General features: G+C 54.1%; 1 protein-coding gene across 1 annotated transcript; it reads right to left on the bottom strand.

The window, feature by feature from the left end:
• Window positions 1–6,694: 6,694 nt before the first annotated feature.
• AQP1 (aquaporin 1 (Colton blood group)) lies at window positions 6,695–20,173 on the bottom strand. Its single transcript, XM_003407001.4, has 4 exons — window positions 19,651–20,173; window positions 8,865–9,029; window positions 8,226–8,306; window positions 6,695–6,957 (listed from the first exon to the last, which is right to left on the bottom strand). The coding sequence occupies exons 1-4, from the start codon at window positions 20,038–20,040 to the stop codon at window positions 6,778–6,780; spliced, it is 816 nt and encodes a 271-aa protein (XP_003407049.1). The 5' UTR covers window positions 20,041–20,173; the 3' UTR covers window positions 6,695–6,777.
• Between the last annotated feature and the right edge of the window lie 1,403 nt (window positions 20,174–21,576).

The following is a 21,576-nucleotide window of genomic DNA, read 5'->3' as shown; positions in this document are numbered from 1 at the left end:
AGAGGTAAAAGGTGTATATACCTATTCAAGTTGTATTATTTTTAAAAAAATAGCTAAGTTTAAAAAAAAGCTCAAGATTTGTAAGACGCCAGGGTATCTACTGGTCACTTTCAGAATGTTCAATGGCTCCCATTCTTGAGAACTTGTCATCTTTATTAATCCTTTAAGTTTGCTCTTTGTAGATTAGACTCATTCACTGAAAGGCTTGCTCTCTCCTTCCCTTTCTTCTCCCAATTGATGATATTCTCCTTCTAAATTATAGATCTATTTTCTTGCTTGTGTATATTGAAAATGTACACCATTTCCTCTTGATTACCTGTATGCCAGGCCAGCCTTCTCAAGCCAATATTCAGCATGAGGGACAGGCTGGCTTTAGGTGAACTGAGTATAGCACCTTGTGGTGACATCTCTTAGGAACAACAAGACTGTGGGCAGTCTTTGCTTGTGTGGAAGGAATTGGTCATGGGCTAGTCTGCAGGAGTTAACAGAGTCCCTAGACATAGGGGTTTACACAAAACCAGGGCTAGGACCTATCCCATGAGCGAGAGCCACTTGGAAGCTTCCAGGATAGATCAGAGGATGAATCTAAATAGGGTATAACAGGAATAAGTTGCCCTTGACAACACACACATACACGAACACACACACACACACACACATTGGGGCAGTGGTGATTCAGTGGTAGAATTTTCGTCTTCCATGCAGGAAACTCAGGTTCGATTCCCAGCCGATGTACCTCATACACAGCCACCACCTGTCTGTCAGTGGAGGTATGCCTGTTGCTATGATGCTGAACACGTTTCAGTTGAGCATCCAGATTAAGATGGACTAGGAAGAAAGGCCTGGAAATCTACTTCCAAAAACCAGCTAATGAAAACCCTATGGATCATAACGGTTTGATCTTCAGATCATCATAAGTAGGACTGAGCAGTAATGGCAGTAACAACCACACGCACACACACTTTTTCTAGCTTGCACCTCACTGTGTTGATGCCACTGTTATAAGAATTGACTGCTTTCTTTTCCACTCAAGAGTGATGTGCAAAAAATGTCTAACAGCCTGGTGTGGCAAAGGCACCAATCCATCAGAACTACCCCATAGCTGTAGTGCTGGACAGGATCCTGGAGGACCCTGGGATGCCAGGGGTTAATCCTTTAAATGCTAGATTGTGGGAAGGTCCAGGGGAGACTGGAGAGGGACCAGGGTAACTGAGGAGGTGACAGGGGTGAGGGGAGCACTTGGAGGGCTCAGAGCGGATAGAAGCATTTTAATATTTTAAGGACAGGGGAGGTTGTATCGGCCCATACAGCTAAAGATCAGTTGTGTTCTCACCCCGTTCCCTGCCAATACACTATACAGAACAAAAAAAATAAGCAAGATCCTATATGCAGAGAATGTGGTTTTATTGGGATACAGTAGAATCACCTGAGCAGGACAAGCTCATTAAAATTGCTGGGTACCCTTTCTGTAGATCTCTGTGTACCTCAGGGCCCAAGGTGCTGCTGGGGACTAACTGTCCCTGGATGACTGGAGAAGACCAAAACACTAGGCAAGGGCACCACCTACCTTTCCTGCCTACAGAAATGCCCCCTTTTCTGCATTGAAGACATAAACATCCCCACCTTTGGGTCCTTGGCCCCCATGCAGCAGCAAATTCCACGCATGGTCCTCGTTGTATTCTAAACCTAAAGAAAACAAGGCGCCATGCCCAGCAGCTCATCCATAAAACATTAATCACTATCCCCCTCCTTGAGAGGCTCTGACTGGTGAAGGTGTGACCTGCAGGAGGGATGGAAAAATCCTAACGGTCAGCACGTGTCCCAACCACGCCATGGGCGGGGCCCTGGCACCAGTTGCTCCAGTGTTTTTCCAGACCACCTTCTGTCTTTGGCTCTGGGGACCCTGAGGACCAGCCCAGGAACCCCAAAAGGGAAGCCCTACATCTGCCAAATCCTCCAAAGGCACCATTGTTCTTGGGGCCAAGTGGCAAGGGGCTGCCTTGAGCCACTTACACCTATTTATTTAGGCTCTCTTTAAGCCTACATGGGGTTTTGAGATGGATAACAGCTCTGGGTGCCTTGAGCCACCCATATCCTTTTATTTGGGCCATCTTCAACTCTCATGAGTTTTGAGATGAATAATGATGCTGGGATTAGGGCCAGAGTTGTGGGATGCGAACCACATCAAAGCTTCATTGCATCTATGTTTGACCAGTGGACTGATCCTAGGATGGTTTCAAAGATCAGTTCTCCTCCCCATAGACCTCTTAGCACCTCTCTAAAATGCAACCTCAGCCTGATATGAACATTCATTACAGGGACCTGGCTAACATTCCCTCTGATATGGCTTGAAAAGTGTTTTGGAAAATTGTGCAATCTGGGCCAGGTCTCCTAGGAGGCCTCAGAATAAGTGAAGGCATACTCTTTGCTCTTGTAAGTTTAATGGAGAGACAAATATTCTAGGATTCAGTGGCTGCTAGATTACATTCTGCTTCCTTCTAGGCCGGGTGCAGATTAAGTTCTTTCCAGGCCAGCTGAACCACCCCATGTGCAGGTCTCGGGCCTGGGACATAGAGGAAGCAACCTGTGGTCTGGCCTCAGGGATGGCACAGACTGAGGGGGGCAATATATGCCCCCCACAAAGAATCTTATGTGTGCAGTTGCCTGGATACTCAGCAGCCTGGTGCAAGGTTTGAGTCATGGAAGCTTTCAGGAAATGTACTCTCTCCATCATATCCTGATGAACAAAACAGAAAAGAGTTTCTGTTCCCCAAGGAGCTCCACCCCAGTCTCAGTTATTTCTCGAAACCGCTCTGTGCTGGGCTGGACAGAACATTAGCAGAGCACAGTCAGAGATGGCCCTAGAGCTGGAAGATGAGAAGGAGCCTGGAACAGCTTCATCCTTAAAGATATTGCACCCAGGCTGGAGTGAGTATCTGAATGGGTATCGTATAATGCATTATTATCCCTCAAGGTACAGCACTGACCCTCTCTTTCTCCTATACTTCTGGTAGGAGAGGACAACCTCCAGGTGAGCAAGTTCATCAGACATGTTCCACCCAGAGAGAGGGGTGGAGAGCACTGGAAAGCACTGTGGAACCTGGGGTGGGACCAGTGCCAAGGGAGTGGCTTTGGGCCCTTGGGCCAGGTGATGCCAATATGTCTCAAGAGGACGCTACACCCAGCTGGCCTTGGAATGAATGCACCTTCTCCTGATGGTGGAGGCCCCTCAGCTGGCCATTCTCCTTTCCTCCTTCCTCTCACTATGTGGTCAGAGGAAACCTGGCTGTCAGGCTAGTCCAGAGCTAAACTCAGTGCTGGTCGCAGCAGGTCAGCACCACATATAGGAAAGAGCTCCATCTTTGACTCTAGGATTCTAGAAGCATTGGAATGGGGTTGGGGCAGAGTAGGTTGGGGGCAGATGAGCAGGGGTTGGGGTATGTGGCCAGAGCCCATAATGGGGACTGAGATAGATTCACTGGAGTAACCTAGCACCTGTCCCGCTAACACTGGCTGGGCCATTATGGGGTAAGCTAGAACTTATGCCACCATCAGCCAAGCCCTCCAGAAGAGAAGCAATGTTGGGGACTGGGGACAACAGGATCTTCCCAGATGTCCCTTCCCTGCTTAGTCTACATATAGGATAATACCTGCTTGTGTGGCCTGGTGAGATTTCCAGAAGATTTATCTCTCTCAGAGCCTTCCAGATGCCGGGCCTCAGTGAAGGCACAAGCCTGTCCATGGCCTCTTTCATATTCTCAAGGACTCAGTTTCCCAGTGTAGTTGGCCCTGTTTCGAGAATATAATCGTGTGTGTGTGTGTGTGTGTATATGGGAAGAGAGAAGAAGAGGGGGCCAGGATCTTGGGTCCAAATCTCAGCTAGATATAAACTTATCCTGTGACTTTGGATATGATCCACAATGTCTCTAAGAATCCATTCCCTCCTCTATTGACAATGACATCCAAGCCTGCTCTGCCCCCATTTCTTGGGAGGCCATGAGTGGGAAGGGGCTTTGTGGGCTCAGGAGGTCTGGTCAACCTCTTTCAGCCCACACGGGGACTACACAGGGACAGGTGCTGAGGCAGGAGTGGGACAGAGGGGGCCCTTCTCTTCAGGGGCTTCCTGCCTCCCTCAGGACACAGCCCAGGCCACTCTGATCCCTGTTCTCAGGTTCTGTCTGCCTGGGCTGACCCTTTGGGAGTCTGATAAAAGTCACAGAACCTCCACAGAGAAATGAACACCCTCAAGGAAAACGGCATGTGATTTCAGGAGTAGAGGAGCCCTTCAGGCCCTCAAGGTTAAGAGCTCAGGGACTAAATTACGCTTCCCCTCTTAGCTACTGAAGGTCATCTTCATGACCTAGTTGAGCACCACCCCTTGTGAAGCCTTGCTTGATGCTCTAAAACCAGTGGATTGCCTCCTTTGGGGCTATGTGTACAGGCCGCCTTGTGAGCACCTGTACATACTGTCTCACCCGATTCTAATGAGCCAGTCTGTCTCCTCTGTGAGACTGAGCTCCCTGGGGCACAGCTTGCAGGCTCCAGTGCCCGGTGCATGCACACGGTGGGGTCAGACAGTGTGACTGAGTAGGGGAAGGAGGGAGGCCTGGGCAGGCTTTGGAATTCTCTGGGGATGTCAGACTTCAATCATGCTTTACCCCATCACTTCTATACTCCAGAATCAAAAATGGCTGCCCATCACCCTGTCTAAACTGGTCAGAGTCCCTACCCTCCCCGCCCACCCCCAAGCCCCCAAAGTCATCCCATTGGGCCCAGGAAGTGTCCCTAATTGGGGCTATGAGGGCAGGACCGTGCCTCCCTTCAGAATGGAGCGCCCCTGGGCAGGACCCTGAGTCCTCAAATGGGCTTCTGGGATGGAGCAGATGGTGGCTCCCCTCAGACTGTACCCCTTGGACTGGGACCCAATATCCTCTCAGGTTCAGGGATCCCTTATGGGGCCAGAACCAAAAACAGAACACTGCAAGAAGACCAAAGGACCTTACAAGTCATTTTCCTTTATTTCCTTAACATAGAATGAAATTTCAACTCCAGAGACATATATGCAGAGTAGAGATGCAGAGTCCTGTACACAGTAGGCAGAACCACGCAGACAGCAGGTTTGCCACCCTCTCCCCTCCATCACAACCCTCCTCATCCCTCCTGACCTCTGTCCTTTGCCCAGGCAGGAACCTAGAAGCTGGGAAGGGGCCAGGTCAATTTCACGGTCCAGGGAGTAGCCAGGCATGGCCTTGACTGCAAGGCTTGGCTGCATCATTATCTAGCTGTGGGACCTTGGGCCTCAGTTTCCTTAACTGTTAAATGGACTAGAAGCCTCTGCTAGGTAACGGAGAGGAGAGTGTGCAGCTGTCACGCTGTGTCGGTGCCTGTTAAGGGCCTCCTGGTCAATTGCGCCTCCCGGTTTTGCTCCCCATCACAGCTTGAGTCACAGGCGGTGGAACTGCTCTGGCCCTGGTGGAATGAATGAACTTGTGGAGAGAGCTGAGATGAAGAATCCAGGCCCCGAAGCAGACTCAGATTCTGAACTGCCCTTGGGGCTGCACCAGTAATGAACTTCATCGTGCCAAGGCTGACTCCCCTTACAGGTGAGTTAGGAGGGACAGTCTGTGGCCCACTGCCCCAATGCCTCCAACCAGGGGAGTTTGCTCCTCCCCCTCAGGATGACCTGTGGGCTTGGGGACCCCTCCTCATCCAGTGACGGCATCTGCCCCCATGGCTAATCCTCCCCAGTCTTGGGGCTCCAGAGAACCCAACTGCCACTTCATGAACACACACGCACATTCACAATGGCGACCTGTGCTATGCTGGCAAGTGGAGAACTGAAATCACTACCGAGATGGTAGGTGGAAAAGACCAGCCGAAACTCAGTTAAGGAACTCAGTCCTCCTCCTTCACCCTCTAAATGCCCTTCATGGTCTGATGCAGTCACAACATAGGGGTCATGACCTGGACTTCCCATTACCTAGGCTACCCGTTAGTCTCTGCTTTGAAGCAGGTATATGTGTCGCACACGTACACATTTGTGTATAGATACAGCTATATACTTGGGAAAGAACACTGGGCAAGTGGAACAGGCTGTGCTGGTCTAGACTGTATCTTCTGGGACCCATGGTGTGTTTATGCTTACAGAAACCTAGAGATGGGCCTCAGAACCATGCAGCCTTTCCTGACCCTGCCATTGCACAGAGAGGGTCACTGAGGCCCCGAGACAGGGAAGATCCCAGGGGCATGCAGCGAGTCCAAAGAGGAAGAGCCCTAGGAGCAAGCTAAACATAAAGGGGAAGGTTGTCTGTAACTTGGCCCCGACCACTTCACCGCCTGGGGTCTCTCCCCATGGAAGCACCCGCAGGCTGCGTGCTGGGAGAAAGAGGCTCATGCCCCAAAGGTACAAAGCAATAATGGTGGAACCCCAGGCACCTGCGGTATATGAGTTTGTGAGCAACTTTGGGATGAGGGAGAACTTTCCGGCACACACCCTGAGGGGACAACTTAGCAAGCAGGGCCCTCTCTTTCACCTCCTCCATTACTTCAGAGGAGTAAATGACTGGTCCCCAAGAAGCCCTGAGGCCAGGAAACAGAGAAAGAGAAAGGAAGTGACAGAAATCCCCAAAATCATGCTTGACCATGAAGGTCTGGCGGATCTTTGGGAAGTGACTTTGGCCAGCTTGTCAGAGTCTATAATATGATTTCACCCCTCCCCTCCCTCCACCCCGCCCCTGCCGCCTGCCTCCACGGTGGATGCCTGGGCCAGGCCCCCCTCTATTTGGGCTTCATCTCCACCCTGGAGTTGATGTCATCCGCATTCAGGTCATACTCTTCCACCTGGCCGCTGGTCCACACCTTCACGCGGTCCATGAGGTCGCTGCTGTGCGGGGCCAGGATGAAGTCGTAGATCAACACAGCCAGGGCTCCCCCGATGAACGGCCCCACCCAGAAGATCTAGAAGCAGAAGAGGCCAGGTCAGAGGGCATCTGGTCGGTGCCGCCCTTGGAAATCTTTCTCGAGTTTTCTCCCTCTCTCACTGCCACATTGGAAGGGTTCTCTCGAACCTCTTCTCAGTGTGGCCTGGGAAAGAGGTGGGCAATGCTCAACTCCAAAGCATGAAGCACTAACAGTAGAATTTCAGGTACCTGTGGCAAGTGGTACAAATTGTTAGTGCATTTGGCTACTAACAGAAAGGTCGGAGGTTCGAGTCCACCCAGAGGCAGCTCGGAAGAAAGGGCTGGTAATCTACTGCTGAGAAATCAGCCATTGAAAACTCTGTGGAGCACAGTTCTACTCTGGCACACATGGGGTCACCGTGAGTTTGAATTGAGTTGACAGCCACTGGAAGGATGAAGTGGCCCGTGGGGCATGAGGGACATTCGGACTTAGGGAGGATTTTGTGGCCTCCAACCACATGGTGTCAGCCCTTCAGTGTGGAAAGACAATGGCATGTCCTCTCTAAGACTTCCTGTTGCCTTAATAAGCATGCCAATCCCAAATGCCCCAGAACTAGCCCATTTACACAGCATTTCCCTGGCTCTTTGTGGCTCGGCACAGGTGGCCTGCACTGGTCAGTACCAGCTTCTTCTTAAGGACAGCCACTGGCCACCCAGCTTCAGTAGGGCCACAGAAATAGTTTGTGTATGTGCATGTGCTTGTGTGCGTGTGTGTGTTATTGTATAAGTAACACCACACCTACAGAGATGGTTTAGTTTGCTTAAAAGTTCGGCCTGGAGCAAAAACATCCACAACAACAGCTGAAATCCGCTGAGCTTCTGCTCAGTGCTGAGTTTGATTTATAGTTCTGGCTCCTCTCATCTGCCTAGCATCCCCATGAGGTAGGTTCCACCGTATACTCATAACACAACTCAGGAAACAGAGGCTCCAAGAGGGTGGGCAGCCTGCTCTGGAAACTGGAAAGTGGCAGAGCCAGGACTCAGACCCATGCTGTCATCCATGCTGCTGGAAAGACATGGAGCCAGGTCACGAGGGGGCAGGTCAGGGCTGGGATGGCAGGGCCAGCCCTCCCTCTACTCATTGTGTGACCCAACCTCAGCCTCTTCTCAGGTCTGTTTCCTCATCTATGCAGCAGTCACAGTGTCTCTGCCCAGCTGTCTCCCAAGCCCCCATGATGGGGAAGGGCAGCTCATGGGTGGGTCATGCTGGCCGTGTGGTGGGAAGCCTCCCACCCCCCTCCATGGGGTAGCCCCAAGACTGCCTACCCAGTGGTCGGCGAAGTTGTGGGTGATCACTGCGGAGCCGAAGGACCGAGCAGGGTTGATGCCACAGCCGGTGTAGTCGATCTGTGAGGGGAGAGTCGGACAGGGAGGGAGAGACAGAGAGGAGAGAAAAAAGAGGGAGGGAGACACCGAGAGGGAGGGAGAGTCAGGGAGAAGGGAAGAGGGGGAGGGACAACAAAGAGGAAAATGAGACCGAGGGAGGGATTAGAGGCAGAGAAACAAAGATGATGAGAAAGTAAGACAGGGAGAAAGAGAGAGACAGGGAGAGATACAGAAAGACAGAAAGAAGCAGCCATGGTGGGGGGGAGAGAAAGAGAGAGAGGGAGAAAGGAAGAAGACAAAAACCATGTAATAGTGAGTGGAGGCAGAATGGGATGACTAGACCCAGAAATAGAGGGGGACGTGATCCAGAAAAGTGGTCACAAGGGCCCTGTGTCTCCCTGTCCTGTGCAGGATCCTGTCCCTCCAGTCCTGAGGAGCTGACCTGTCACCCAACCCAACCTGACTCCATGGCGTGAGCCCTATCGGGGGTTCCATCCGCTGCCCACATTGAGGTCCACCCACCGGTTCCCTGGGCTGCTCTGCCCCACCCACCCCCACCTGGAAAGGTCTCCCACTCACCGCCAGCAGGTGTCCTAGAGCCACCGAGAAGCCGATGGCCAGGGGGGCCGAACCTCCGACGTCGCGGCGTCTGCGGTCGGTGGTGGCCAGCACACAGAGCACCAGCTGCAGGGTGCCAATGATCTCAATGCCCAGGCCCTGGCCTGGGTTCACACCAGGCGCCAGCTGCAGAGAGAGGGGCAGCCCAGTGAGCAGGACAGGTGGGACTGTGCTGCAGGTCCTGAGCCGCGGGCACCAAGGGCCAGACCCTCGCCACCTTCAGAGCCCATCACTGCAGCCCCTCATCACCCAGAGGAGGCAGGCCCTGAGCAAGCAACACAGGAAACAGCAGCCCAGCATCTAGAACTCAGGCCTTGTCCCCTCACCCCACCTGTTGTTGGAGCTTCACCCCTAGTGCCTGCTGAGGCCCTGCCCCACCAACCTAGGGGTCAGAGAGATCTGGGATGGAGTGAGGGCTCCCCATCCAGGCCAGGGAACCCTAAGGGTAGAAAAGATCATGGGCAAGGGGCTGAGCCCCAGGCATGGGAGGAGCAGCAAATGGGTGGGGGGCCCAGATGAGACACTGCTTTACACCCCAAATCCAGTACATTCGACCCCACCCCCTACTACATCTGAAAATCCCAAAGCCAGGGGAGGACTCCTTCCTTCAGTTAGCTCTTCCCCACTCACTCTGTCCTCTCCTTTGCACCTGTCTCCCTGGCTGCCTCCGCCCTCTGCCTCTCCTTCCCCACTTCTATCTGTCTCTCTCTGGTCCAGTCTCTCTCTCTCCCATTCTTTCTTGGCTGTGCCCTCCCTGTCTCCTGTCTTTCCCTCCCTCCGGACCCCGGCCCCTCCCTCCCTCTCTCTGGCCACATAGGTCCCGCCACCACCGTCTAGCTACCACTTGCTCCTGAGTCACTTTTAGAAACATGACTCATGGAAAAAGAAGGGAATGGGAACTGTAGTGAGCTCATGGAGCCCTCCCCTTGGGGCTGAACGAGGACTCCCTCCAGGAAGCCCTGCACCCGCCTCCATGTGCGAGTCCCGAGGCCAGGTGTACTCACCACAGGGGAGTTGGACTAGATTGGCAAAGGCCCACTTGCAAAGATGCCCAGATGTGGCCACCTAAGCTGCCTTCTCCCAGGCAGGACTGGTGTGGATAAAATAGCCCTGAGCTGGAAGTCTCACCTCCCACCCTGAGGGCATGAGGGTGCTCCAAGGCCTAGGGCATTTTGCAAAATCCTGGCCCCACCCTGAGGCCATCTTACAGAACAATTCTCTTCCCGCCTTTGTCTGGAGCCCTGGGCTACAGGGAAAATGACTCACATCCCCTCCCCTGCCCCGAAGCCACAGCACTGGGCCTCTCCTGGCCCACCCCAGAGCTGTGTCCCTTGGGTCAGCCAGCCCAATGGGCAGTGTCCAGTTTTCTTCTGATCCCAAGGCTGGGCCTTGGAGGCAGCAACCCTGAGTTCAGGTCCGGACTTCCACTTGCTGGATCTGTTATCACGGGCAAGTGCTTTCCCCTTCTGGTCCTCAGTTTTACTATCTGTAAAACAGATCTACTTTCCCCAGCCTACTGTCCAGAGTGCTTGGGTGGTTCAAAGGTAATAGGAATGTCTCAGGGCTTTTGAAGAGGGCTGCAGAGGCAGAGGAAAGTCTGGTGGGATAGTGGTTGAGGGCTATGGTTACTAAGCAAAAGGTTGGCAGTTCAACTCCATCAGACGCTCTTTGGAAACTCTATGGGGCAGCTCTACTCTGTTCTGTAAGGTTGCTGTGAGTCGGAATGGACTCAACGGCAGTGGGTTTTTTTACGGCAGAAGCAGAAGGCACTGTTTGGCTCTTGTTCCAGGTCTTATCACGTTCCCAGGTAGACAGAGGGGGCAGAATAAATTCTGCTGGGGGCAGTGCGGGGGTGTGGGGTTGGGAGTGAGGGTGGCTGGAGCTGAAGGGAGGAGCTGTCTGCAGCTGGGGTGGCTCCATAAAGGAGAGACTGGGAGCTGGGAGGTCTGTTCTGATATCCTGCTACCTGTCAAGCCTGCTACCCTGTGTGTCTGAGCGCTCAGGAAGCTCATGGCTCCTTCTCCCCCTCTCCTCTGCTCTTAAAAAGGGTTGGACTAATTGCTGGCTGGCGGCAGTCCTGAAACCAGCTCTTCCTCGCTAATTAACAGAGTAAATGGCTCCTCTACAAAGCCAAATTCAGCCTCAGACTCCCCGCCTACCCCGCCTCTCTCATTGCCTCTCTCACTGTTATGGCCTCTGTGAGCTCATCTCCTCCTCCAGGTCTGAGACCCAACCCCTACCCAGAGGCACAGCTTTCCATGCAAGGTGAACACCCCAGGGTATGGTACCAGGCTCAGAGCTCTGAGCTCCAAGGAAAGGGAATGGCCGGCCGCCTCCTCTGGGAACTCCAGAAAATGCCCTCTTCCTGACCACCCAGAGCACTTAGCTGAAAGCCACGTGGGTTGGCAACCTTCTCTGTCAATCCACCACCACCCAGTCTACCACCACCTTCCTGGTGCTTCAGTGTCTGCTGACTGACATCCTCTCCTTTGAGCACCAAATACACTTGCATTCTCTTACATCTACACCTGGAAAAAATTAGATTATTCAGAATTGGAAGGGGTCGCAAAAGTCTGTCGAAACTTAGTGTCCAGGAAAGAGCAGGTAGAAAGCTCAAAACAATCCATTAAATATGAGCTGCTGCTTAAATTGAGCCAATCCCAGTTGTGGTCACTTGCTATGAAAAAAAAAAAAAGGTTTACATATCCCCAGGTAGTTTTCCTTGCCCAAGATCTTATAGTTCACTGATAAAGGCCAAAAAAGTAACAATCCATTGAATACAATTATAAACAAAGGCATAATCCACACCTTTGCTCTGAAGCATCAGAAGGACCAGAAGCTCTCTGTTTGCACACCTACCCCACTTAAACCCACTGGTCAAGGACCAATTTCGACCCCACCAGTTCTAAGAAGAAGTCCTGGTGGTGCAGTGGTTAAGAGCCCAGCTACTAACCAAAAGGTCAGCAGTTTGAATCCACCAGGAGCTCCTTGGAAACCTTCGGGGGCAGCTCTACTCTGTCCTATAGGGTCACTATGAGTCGACTTCGACGTGGTGGCAATGGGTTTGGTTTTTTGTTTTAATTCTAAGAAGCCCTCCTGGATCCCTCGCTGGAGTTAACTTCTACCCCCATGCCCTCACGCCCTCATTGAGCTGTCTGTACCTTTTGTAGTGAAATAATCCTCCTGCCTTAATATGTGGATGCCTCATCCCTCCCTGCCTGGAAGCTCAGAGAGGACAGGAGTGTGGAACCTTCACCATCTCCCTGTTTGGAGCACTCAGGAGAGCCTCAGCTGCGTGGTGACTGAAGTAGGGAAGGAGGCTGCTTTTCTAGAAGTCCCACTCTTTCTAAGGGCAGTCTGTATAGGGAAGCACTCTGGGCTAGGGCTGGGAGACATGGGGCCAGATCTTAGCTACTCTGGGCCTCACAGGGAGCCCATGCAAGGCCTTGATAAGATGACCAATGAGGAGGCTGAGGCCCAGGGAGGAATGAAGCTTGCCCAGCATCCTCCTCTCCCAGGGTCTGTGCCTCCCCACATTCACAGGCCAAGGCACAGCCTACCCTTAGGCCAGCTAAGAGACCTGGTTGTTCCCAGATTGGCCTGGAAACTGGCAGAAGGTAGCTCTGTGGCTGCCAGCATGTCCCAGCATAGCCTAGGGCTGAATTCTCCGAGCAATGGGCCCCAAACCCTCCCTGTTGCCTGTAAGCAGACCAATCAAGGCAGCTTCCAAGGCCCAGGGACCCTGACCGTGTCTCTGAGCATCTGCTTTCCAGGAACAGGGAACAGTAGACACCAAGGCCTGTTCAGCCTGCCCCAGCACTTCCAGGACTCGGCACTGGACAGTGAGACAGCCTCAGCGGGCCACACCGGGTCTAGGTAACTGCCTCCACGGGTGTTGGTGTGTGCATGTGGCTCTGAGCATCCGCAACTTTGTATGTTTTCATAGACCAGTGCCTGCATAACCACACACACCTGGGTATGCATCTTTTTTTTCCTATTAACTATAGATTAAGAGGCTTATTACGCAATTAAAAAAAAAAAGAAAAATCTATCAAAGAGCTATAAAAATTCTCAGCATCTATATACACTGAACAATAGAGCCTAAAAAATAACACTAACATTGACAGGGTTGTGAGGAAAATTTGATCAATCCACTGAAGATTTTAACCATCGTCTCTCAGAAACTGGTAGAATGAAGCAGTGGAAAAATGTCAGTAATACAAACAGGAGGATTTGAGCCACATAATGAATAAGCTTGATATAAGGAAAATACGTAGAACCCTGCACCCCCAAATTAAAGAATATACACTCCTTTTAACCACATGTGGGACATTTAGACCAACTAATTATGTATTGGCCAATAACGTCTCAGCTATCTCTGAGAATCACTATCACACAGGACATTTTCCTTACTGTGGTAAAGTCTCCGTGTGGTATGTCGGGGGTCTCTACATGGTTTGTCAGGGGGTCTCTGTGTGGTATGTTGGAGGTTTCTGTGTGACTCATCAGGAGTCTCTGTGTGACTCGTCAGGGGTCTCTGTGTGGTATGTCAGCAGTCTCTGTGTCGTATGTCAGGGGTCTCTGTGTGATTTGTCAGGGGTCTCTGTATGATATGCCAGCGAGTCTCTGTGTGGTATGTCAGGGGTCTCTGTGTGTTACATTGGGGGTCTCTGTGTGATATGTCGGGGGGTCTGTGTGTGGTATGTTGGGGGTCTCTGTATGATATGTCAGGGGTCCCTGTGTGGTACCTTTGGGGCCTCTGTGTGATATGTTGGGGGGTCTCTGTGTGGTATGTTGGGGGTCTCTGTATGATATGTCAGGGGTCTCTATGTGATATGTTGGGGGTCTCTTCATGATATGTTAGAGATCTCTGGGTGGTATGTTGGGGGTATCTGGGTGATAGGTCAGGGGTCTCTGTGTAGTATGTGAGGGGTCTCTGTGTGGTATGTCAGGGGTCTCTGTGTGATACGTCAGGGGGTCTCTGTGTGGTATGTGAGGGGTCTCGATGTGATATGTTGGGGGTCTCGATGTGATATGTTGGGGGTCTCTATGTGGTACTTTGGGGTCTCTGTGGCATGTCTGGGTCTTTGTGTGGTATGCCAGGGGTCTCTATGTGGTATGTCAGCATCTCTATGTGGTACATTGTGGGTCTTTGTGTGATATGTCTGCGTCTCTGTGTGGCCTGTGTCCCTGGTGGCTGCAGCTGTGTGTTTGTATCTGAGTGCATCACCATGTGCCTGTGTACCACTCCCCCACACAGGTACCTACACTGGCTGAGGGGAGAGAGGGCAGAGGAGGACTCCCTGAGCAAGAAAGCGGTGGGTCTCAAAGGGCCCTTTATTTGCTCCCAGAAGCCATTTCATCTTCCTGACAAGAAACAATACACAAAGCAGTGGCTTCCTCCTTCCCTCCCTCTCTCCTTTTCCTTAGTCCAGGACAGCCCCCTCCCTCCCTCCGCAGAAAGGAAGAGGCTCTGTGGAGGAGCCCCACTCCACTCTTATGGGTCCCAGGACCTGAGTATGACCACCGAGACTCGAGAATGTGCTCCGTGCCCCACGTGTGTGTCCTCCGTGTGCATGTACGTGTCATGTGTATGACTGCATATGTCTCTCTCTGTGTATGTGTGTGTGTGTGTGTTTATACTTTGGAGCAACAAAAATAATAAAGGCTGGGAGGCAGGAGGCTGGGCTCATAGTCCTGCCGTGACCTTTTATGCAACCCCCCGCAAGTCTCCACTCCTCATAAGCCTGGCTCAGTCCCGTCAGTAAAATGGGACCAGGCCCAGATTTTAGCCCCAGACAGACCCAGGATTCCTCCCTGCCTGACATCAGGCTGCTCTGGCCCCCTAGCCAGTGTGGGTAGGCCCTTGCCCTCAAGAGCCACGGCTACCCTCCAGGCCAGGATCCAGAAACCTGAGCACGGTTTTCCCATGGGGCCATCTGAGCTGTTGGGCTCAATGTGGCACAAAGCGTGTAATATGGAACCTCCCATTTTTTTTACCACCCTGCTGCACCCCACACAGCCAGACACCCCCAGAGCAACCTCTGCCACATAGATTCTACTTGCACACCTCTAATGACAGGGGGCTAACTGACTCAGAGGTACCCCCCTCCCACTTAAAACAAATAAACTCTTTACACCAAGCAGAAATCTGCCTCTCAGTGATGTGCGTTCAGGTGCTGGAAGAGTTGGTGGTGGGGGAAGGCGGAAGGGCATTCTCCAGTCCCCTCTACCATCTTTGAACTGGGATTTTCAGCCTTAGGGTGTGCCCACCCCCACTGAACCGTAATCCCATGTAGCCCTGTGGGCAGGGACCCCTCCGGTCCCCCAGCGAGAGGTCCTGGCTGAGGGACCCTGGACACCCCTGGGCCTCATGGACAACATTTTCCTGCCCACACCTGTAAAGAAGTATGGAGGGTGGAGATATATGAGCTCAGAGCCTGGTCGTTTGGGAGATGTCAGATTTTAGCGCTTCCTTAAAAAAAAAAAAAAAAAAATTTTTTTTTTTTTTTTAAGGGCAGGGTCCATGGCCCCCAGGGAGGCTGGAACTGAGGGCCTCCTTTGCCAGGAAAAGCTTCCTCAGTCAATCTCAGGGGCTACCTGACCAGCCTGGGGCAAGTCGTGGGGGGCTAACACTGAAGAAGCACCTGCTGGGTGGAGCCCTAGAGAAATGGAGAGCACTGCCTGGGCCCCCTTGTGATGAACAAATGGCTCCATCTCATGCCAGGGCAACGCTGGGGTAGAGAGGGGAAGTCGGTGTGAGAGGAGGGCTGCCACGTGGGGGGTGGGGGGGGCACAGACAAGACTCTGGGTTGGGCCAAGTCCTCTCAGACTGAGGCACCCCAGCAGGCTCTGTCCCCTCTCAGAGAGTCAGATGAGGCATTCTAGAGAGGGTCCTCATTGGGGCCAGGTGTCGGGTGGGCAACCCCAGCGGCTGGCTGGGCTGCTCTGCAGGCCCTAATGGGGAAAACGGCCTCACCTCAGAATTTTCCGTCTCGAGGGAAGTCTCTACCACAAAACTCCCACCTCTCTGCACCCTCCCCCTCATCTGGTTCTGCCTGGAAACAGTAATTATATGTCCCAGATGTGACACCACCACCCAGCCCCCAGCCCCTCCCTGGGCAGGGACGTCTGTCGGAAAACTCTAGCTTCCCCCTCCCCAGCCTACCCCGAAGCTCCGGAGGAAAAAGGAGGGGCCCTCAACCCTGTGAGAACTGGTGCTATGGAGGGGACCTCTCACTCCTTGTTTAGGGAAACTGAGGCATGGGTAGGGGAAGGAGAGGGGAGCATTTAGAACTGAGATCAGCCCCAAGTACAGCAGGTAGAAGCATTTTGCAGGCAGTCACGCCCGGAATCCGCAGGTCCAAGAGGAGGTCTGCCCTGTGCCTGACCCCCAGGGGACCGAAGTCACAGCTCTAGGACAGTCCAGGGACCCAGCCTTCTCCATGACTCGGAAAGACATCAGCCTGAATCCTGAGCCCTCACCACCCTCTAGAGCCCCAACTTCCAACTACAGTCCGACTCCCAACAGCTACCAGGACGCAGTCTCGCACTGCCACTTGCCTATGAGCCCCCTCCTCTCTCCACATTCAGGCTCAAGTGGCATCTCTTCCCTGAAGCCTTCCTGGCCCTCCCATCCCTGAAGTCCAGAAGCTCCCTAGCCAGCCCTAACACAGCTTATCACACCCGCCTCCTGTCTCCTATCTCCCTCCTGTCTCCTATCTCCGGCCGCTGTGCACAGGGCTTATCTGGTCCTGGGCTATGGGCTTTCCCTGGCAGGGGGCTGGGCTCACTCAGCCCAGAATCAGCACCCATCACCCAGCTCGGCTTGCAGGGAGAGTGCATGAGGGAACCAGTGAGGGGAACAGTGTAAAAGCCAGCAGAGTCAGGACTTACAAGCTGTTATATCCCTCTTTTGTAGCTGAGAACTAGAACCACACAGGATATTAGCGACTGAGCTGGGTAGGGACAGGCCAGTGCACCAACCCCTGCTTCTGAGCCTCTCACTCATGGCCAAGATTGGGGTTTGGCACTTAGAACCAGGAGGAACCCTGAAGGCTGGACTAGAGGCCGTGATCTCTCCAGGGCGTATCCTAAGTCCTGACTTCGTGAGGAGAAAGTTGTCCCCACCATGTCCCTGGGGGACACTCCTTGACTCACCCCAACCACTTCCTGCCACTTCTTTCCTTTTTTCCTTGGAAATATCCATGCCCATGACCCGCTCCACCCAAATTTTGGCTAGGATGGGGTCCGGGCCAGAGGGGCTGTGGAGCCTTGCCAAAAGCATGGAGGAAAGAATGTGTCATCTGCTGGGTACACTGGTCTCTGTCCCTCTTGAGGGACCTAGGCCACCCCCAGGTCCCTTCAGATCCTGGGCCCAGTGTCCAATGGGATCCTTTGAGGGGAACATTTTCTGTTTCTACACCCAGGACTTGTGCTTGTGGAATATGACTCCTGACCCTGAGCTTCCATCTCTGGACAGGATAATGTTCCATCCCTTTGCACTCTCAGCCAAGCCTTCCTGGGAACGGCCACATGCTCCGTGAACAAAGCGGGTCTGCTGGTAGTATGGGCATGGCCAAGAGGTGTCAAGACAACTAAAGTCAAAATCCTGGATCTCCTCCTGAGGCTCCAGGGTCTTCAGCTCCAAGGCAACTCAACAAGTTAGCAGCAGACAGGTACCTGCCTCTCTGGCCCCCACCCTAGGATGCCCCTTTTCCTCCCCCGTCTGCAAACTGCCCCAGCCTGGGTGTAAGCTGACTCCGAAGAAGAGAGGCCAGAGAGGGCATGGGGCACCAGAGCAGAGTACGGCCAGATCAAGAGGGGCACAGAAAGTGCTCCGCCCTCCCCTTATCTGCCCAGGATGCCCACATGAGAGAGTGCAAAGCTTCTGCCAGCAGATGAACAGGTTCTGTCCCTGAAGAGGGAGGGGAGGATGACAGCCTAAGGAGCCTCAAGCCCCACCCTCTCCCATGGGGATGCTCTCCCTGCCCCCATCATGTCCAGCAAAGCCCCAGTGGGAGCCTGACCCACCCAGAGAGTCCTCCCTGAGATCACCTGGCTCTGGCCCCCTGGAGAGACTGAGGCTGGAGGCCCGGAATAGCCCAGCTCTGTCCCTTACACCCACCACAGCCACGTCTTCTCTGGCTAAAGTCTAAACTCCAGCCCACAGAGCTAATCTTCAATCTTGGGCTGAGCAGAGGTTGGCTCAACAAGGGGGCCAGGTGAGGTGTCACTGTGACACACAAGTGCTAATACCTCCCCCCCACCCCCGCCCCGCTCCGCCACAGCTGCCTTCTGCACCGCTCACCAGCCTGCCTCCAGCAGGATTGCCAGGGTCGGAACTTTGGCAAGAAGACAGCTGCTATCAACACCCTCTGCTGGCTCCTAGGAGCCCTTGCTGGCTCCCTGGCCGTCCCCACACCCACCCGCCCTGCCCGCTTCCCACCAGCCTCAGTTCTCCAGATCCGATTCCTCTCTCTGCTCCTTTGCCTTTCTCCCTCCTTATGAGAATTGCCTATCCCCTCACGCCCTCTGAGACGTCCACCTGTCCTGCCCTCCCAGCCTCTCAGGCCAGATTGTCCCCTGTTGTGGCCCAAGCTGGGTCTGAGTTTGTGCTTGGCTGAGGGCCTGGAAAAGCCCAGGTCTGCGACAGCCACTTAGCTGCCAGCTGTGCTAAGTGGCCCAGGAGGAATTCTTTTCCACAGCTGCCACCCAGTCGCCAACATCTGCTTATCATTAGTGACCCCAGCACAGGTCGCATGAAAACCAGTAGCAATGGGCTTACAAGGTTACACGCTCGCCCACACACACACACACTCAGCAGCACAAAACATGCTCACAGGCACACTTCCAGAAACAAACATATACACGCAGGCGTGCACGCAGCTAACACAGGCTCGGAGACCCATGCTGGAATACACATGTACACAAGCCTTTGTGCACACACACGCATACACACACACATACACGCACACACACAAACACACACACCCCATACCTCACAGTGCCCATGGAGTGGAACCCAGAGAGGAAGCTAGGTGTCTCCAGCTCCTCGCTCTTCGTCCTGGCCCCCACCCCACGTTATAATCCAGGAAAATTACCTCCAAGCTACCCCAGAAAGCACTCCCTTCTCTGTGTCCCATTTCCGGAGCAGAGGAGTGGGAGAGGGCTTTCTCCTTGGAGGTGGTTTGTTTGGGGACCTGTATGAGCGCCAAGAGCTGGGAGTGGTGGCCTAGAGGCCCGTGCTGCCCCCAGGAAAGTCCTGCTCACACACTTGCAGGCTGACTGCAGCCAGGCCAGGCACCTAGTTCAGGGTGGCCGGGGATAGCGGCCGGAGATTCCTCAGGGCCTACGGCTGCAGGAGCGGGGAGCTGGAGGCACAGGCAGGGCTGAGGGGGGCAAAGAAACTGCAGCCCAACAGCAGGACACTGTTGGCCCAAAGGTTAACTGCCTCCAAGCATTAGCTGCCTCCAAAGCTTATTCCCCACAATAGATGCCCCACAGGGGACATTTCCAAGACCATTATTCTCTAAGTTTCAGCTTCCCACAGTGCCTGGCAGAAAGCAGCCTGCAGGCATAGCTGAGTTCCAGCCCCAACACCGACCCAATGCTCTGCTTGACCTCCAGCCACCTCTAGTCCTCCCAGTTCCTCAGTGTCTCCATCTGGACAATGGGCAAAGGGGCGGGTCCAAGGCCCTCTCTGTCCTATTCTAGAACCCCCAAAGCCTGGGGCCAACCCACTCACCGCGTTGCGGCCGAGAGAGTTGTTGGGCAAAGAGGAGGTGATGCCTGAGAGGATGGCGGTGGCGACGATGGCCCCAACGCACTGCGCGATGATGTACATGACAGCCCGGAGGATGCTGATCTGGCAGCTGAGCAGCAGGCCCAGTGTGACAGCTGGGTTGAGGTGGGCACCACTGATGTGGCCCACGCTCTGGGCCAACGTGGCGATGCTCAGCCCGAAGGCCAGTGACACCTTCACGATGTCCTGGGATGCAGCTGCGGTCTGATTGCCCACCACTGGGTAGTTGAAGCCCAGGGCAGAGCCAATGCTGATGAAGACGAAGAGGGTCATGGCCAGGAACTCGGCCACCACTGCCCTCCAGAAGAGCTTCTTCTTGAACTCAGTGGCCATGCTGGCGGCGGGGGGCTTGGCTGGAGGCTGCTGCCTGGTGCTGACTCCCTCGGAGAGCTGAGCCACAGCCCGGGCTGGGCCTATTTATAGGGCCTGGGGGGGGGGGAGAGGAGGGGGGAGCACAAAGGGAGGAAGGCCGCTCCTCAGTCCTGGCCCGCCCCACACCGCACAGGCCTCCTGGGCGATGGATTCAGACACAGCTTTGCTGTCCGCCTGCCAACTTTTTTTCTTTTCCTCCTCTCCCCCTCCCTCTCTCTCTCTTTCTCTCCCTCCGCCCTCAGCCCTGCCCAGGCCGAGGAGGCAGGCAGGAGGCAGCCACTGCTCTAATAGGCTTTGGGAAATTCCTCCAAGCTGGCCCCACTTAAGGAGCCAGAGAAATCCAGGTGTTCCCGCCCTGCGCATGAAACTCTGGGGGTGCCTGCCTGAGGGCAGAACCAGGGCCTCTGGGCGGGGCGGGGTGGGCGGGCCAGATGCCGGCGGGTGGACGTTGCCCTCCCTGAAGGCGGGCACCACTTCCCTACCCGCCCAGCATCCCCATCCCACCCCACAAAGGCGTTAGGCTGGGTGTCTGCAGCCCTGGGAGCTAGAGGGCCTCCTGCACCCAAGCCATGCCCAGCCACTGGGTTTCATTTGAGGGGACATCCCATAGCCCCCAGCTGGTGGGCTCACAGAGCCACCGGAAGGCCTAGAAAGCTTGGCCGTGGACCACTGTCCACAATGTGGTCAAGGGGAGGCCTGAGATAGGCAAGGAATTTGGGAAGCCCCTGTTCCAGGAACTCTCAAGCTTCTAGAGAGCAATTTTAGCCAATCGCTTGGGGGCAAGTGGGGAAGATGGAAATAGTTTAGGACTTCCTCTCCAAGGCAGTCAAGCTGGCAGATCAACAGGGAGATAGAGGAGTGGCAGCCTAACCTGGAGAAAGGAAGGGTCCAGAGGGAAAGGGAGAGAAGGAGTGGAGGAAGGAGGGAGCAGGAGAGAAAGGGAGTGAGGGAGAAGCAGAGAGATACAGAGAGAGAGAAGACTCAGAGCCAAAACTTAGGGGTAAAAGAGATGCCCAGCTGAGACATTGAGAGCAGAGGGGAAAGAGAGAAATTGGAAAGAGGGGAGACAGGACCAGACACAGAGGCGAGAAGCAAAAAGGGGAAGATGTGTGAGGAGAGAGAAAGCAAAGGGGGACAGGGAGCAGAGGAACCCCCAGCAGACCCCCATAGTCCACCCTGAGCCTGAGCATCCCCAACTCAGAGGCCCAGCCACAACCAACGAACTGAGCAAGAATCTGGACTCCTGGGCCTGGAAGCTGGTCAGCGGCCCTGGACCCTGCCCACCTGCCCGCAGTGCATCTGTGTGTCTGGGCCATGGACAGGGGTGAGGGTTCCTCTCTGGGCCTCTGGAAGGGCCCAGGATGACAGCTGAAACTGAGCCCCCACCGGATCCTCCACCTCCGGCCTGCTCCCTACAGTCCCACATGGACATATTGACTGCTCCCCACTTTATAGGTAGGAAACTGAGGCCCAGTAGGGGAAGGGCTTCTCTGAGTG

The sequence above is a fragment of the Loxodonta africana genome, chromosome 8, assembly GCF_030014295.1.
Source record: "Loxodonta africana isolate mLoxAfr1 chromosome 8, mLoxAfr1.hap2, whole genome shotgun sequence".
Lineage (NCBI taxonomy): Eukaryota > Metazoa > Chordata > Mammalia > Proboscidea > Elephantidae > Loxodonta > Loxodonta africana.
Note: the sequence above shows the minus strand (reverse complement) of the source record. Positions and strands in the feature narration are given on the sequence as shown.

What these genes read in the sequence shown, in the direction of transcription:
- AQP1 (XM_003407001.4), bottom strand. Translation starts at nt 20,040, where the DNA reads ATGGCCACTGAGTTCAAGAAGAAGCTCTTCTGGAGGGCAGTGGTGGCC. An exon ending in ACTCTCTCGGCCGCAACGCG is followed by an intron (nt 9,030 to 19,650) that starts GTGAGTGGGTTG and finishes CTCTCTCTGCAG; the next exon opens with CTGGCGCCTGGTGTGAACCC. An exon ending in ACAACTTCGCCGACCACTGG is followed by an intron (nt 6,958 to 8,225) that starts GTAGGCAGTCTT and finishes TTCTGCTTCTAG; the next exon opens with ATCTTCTGGGTGGGGCCGTT.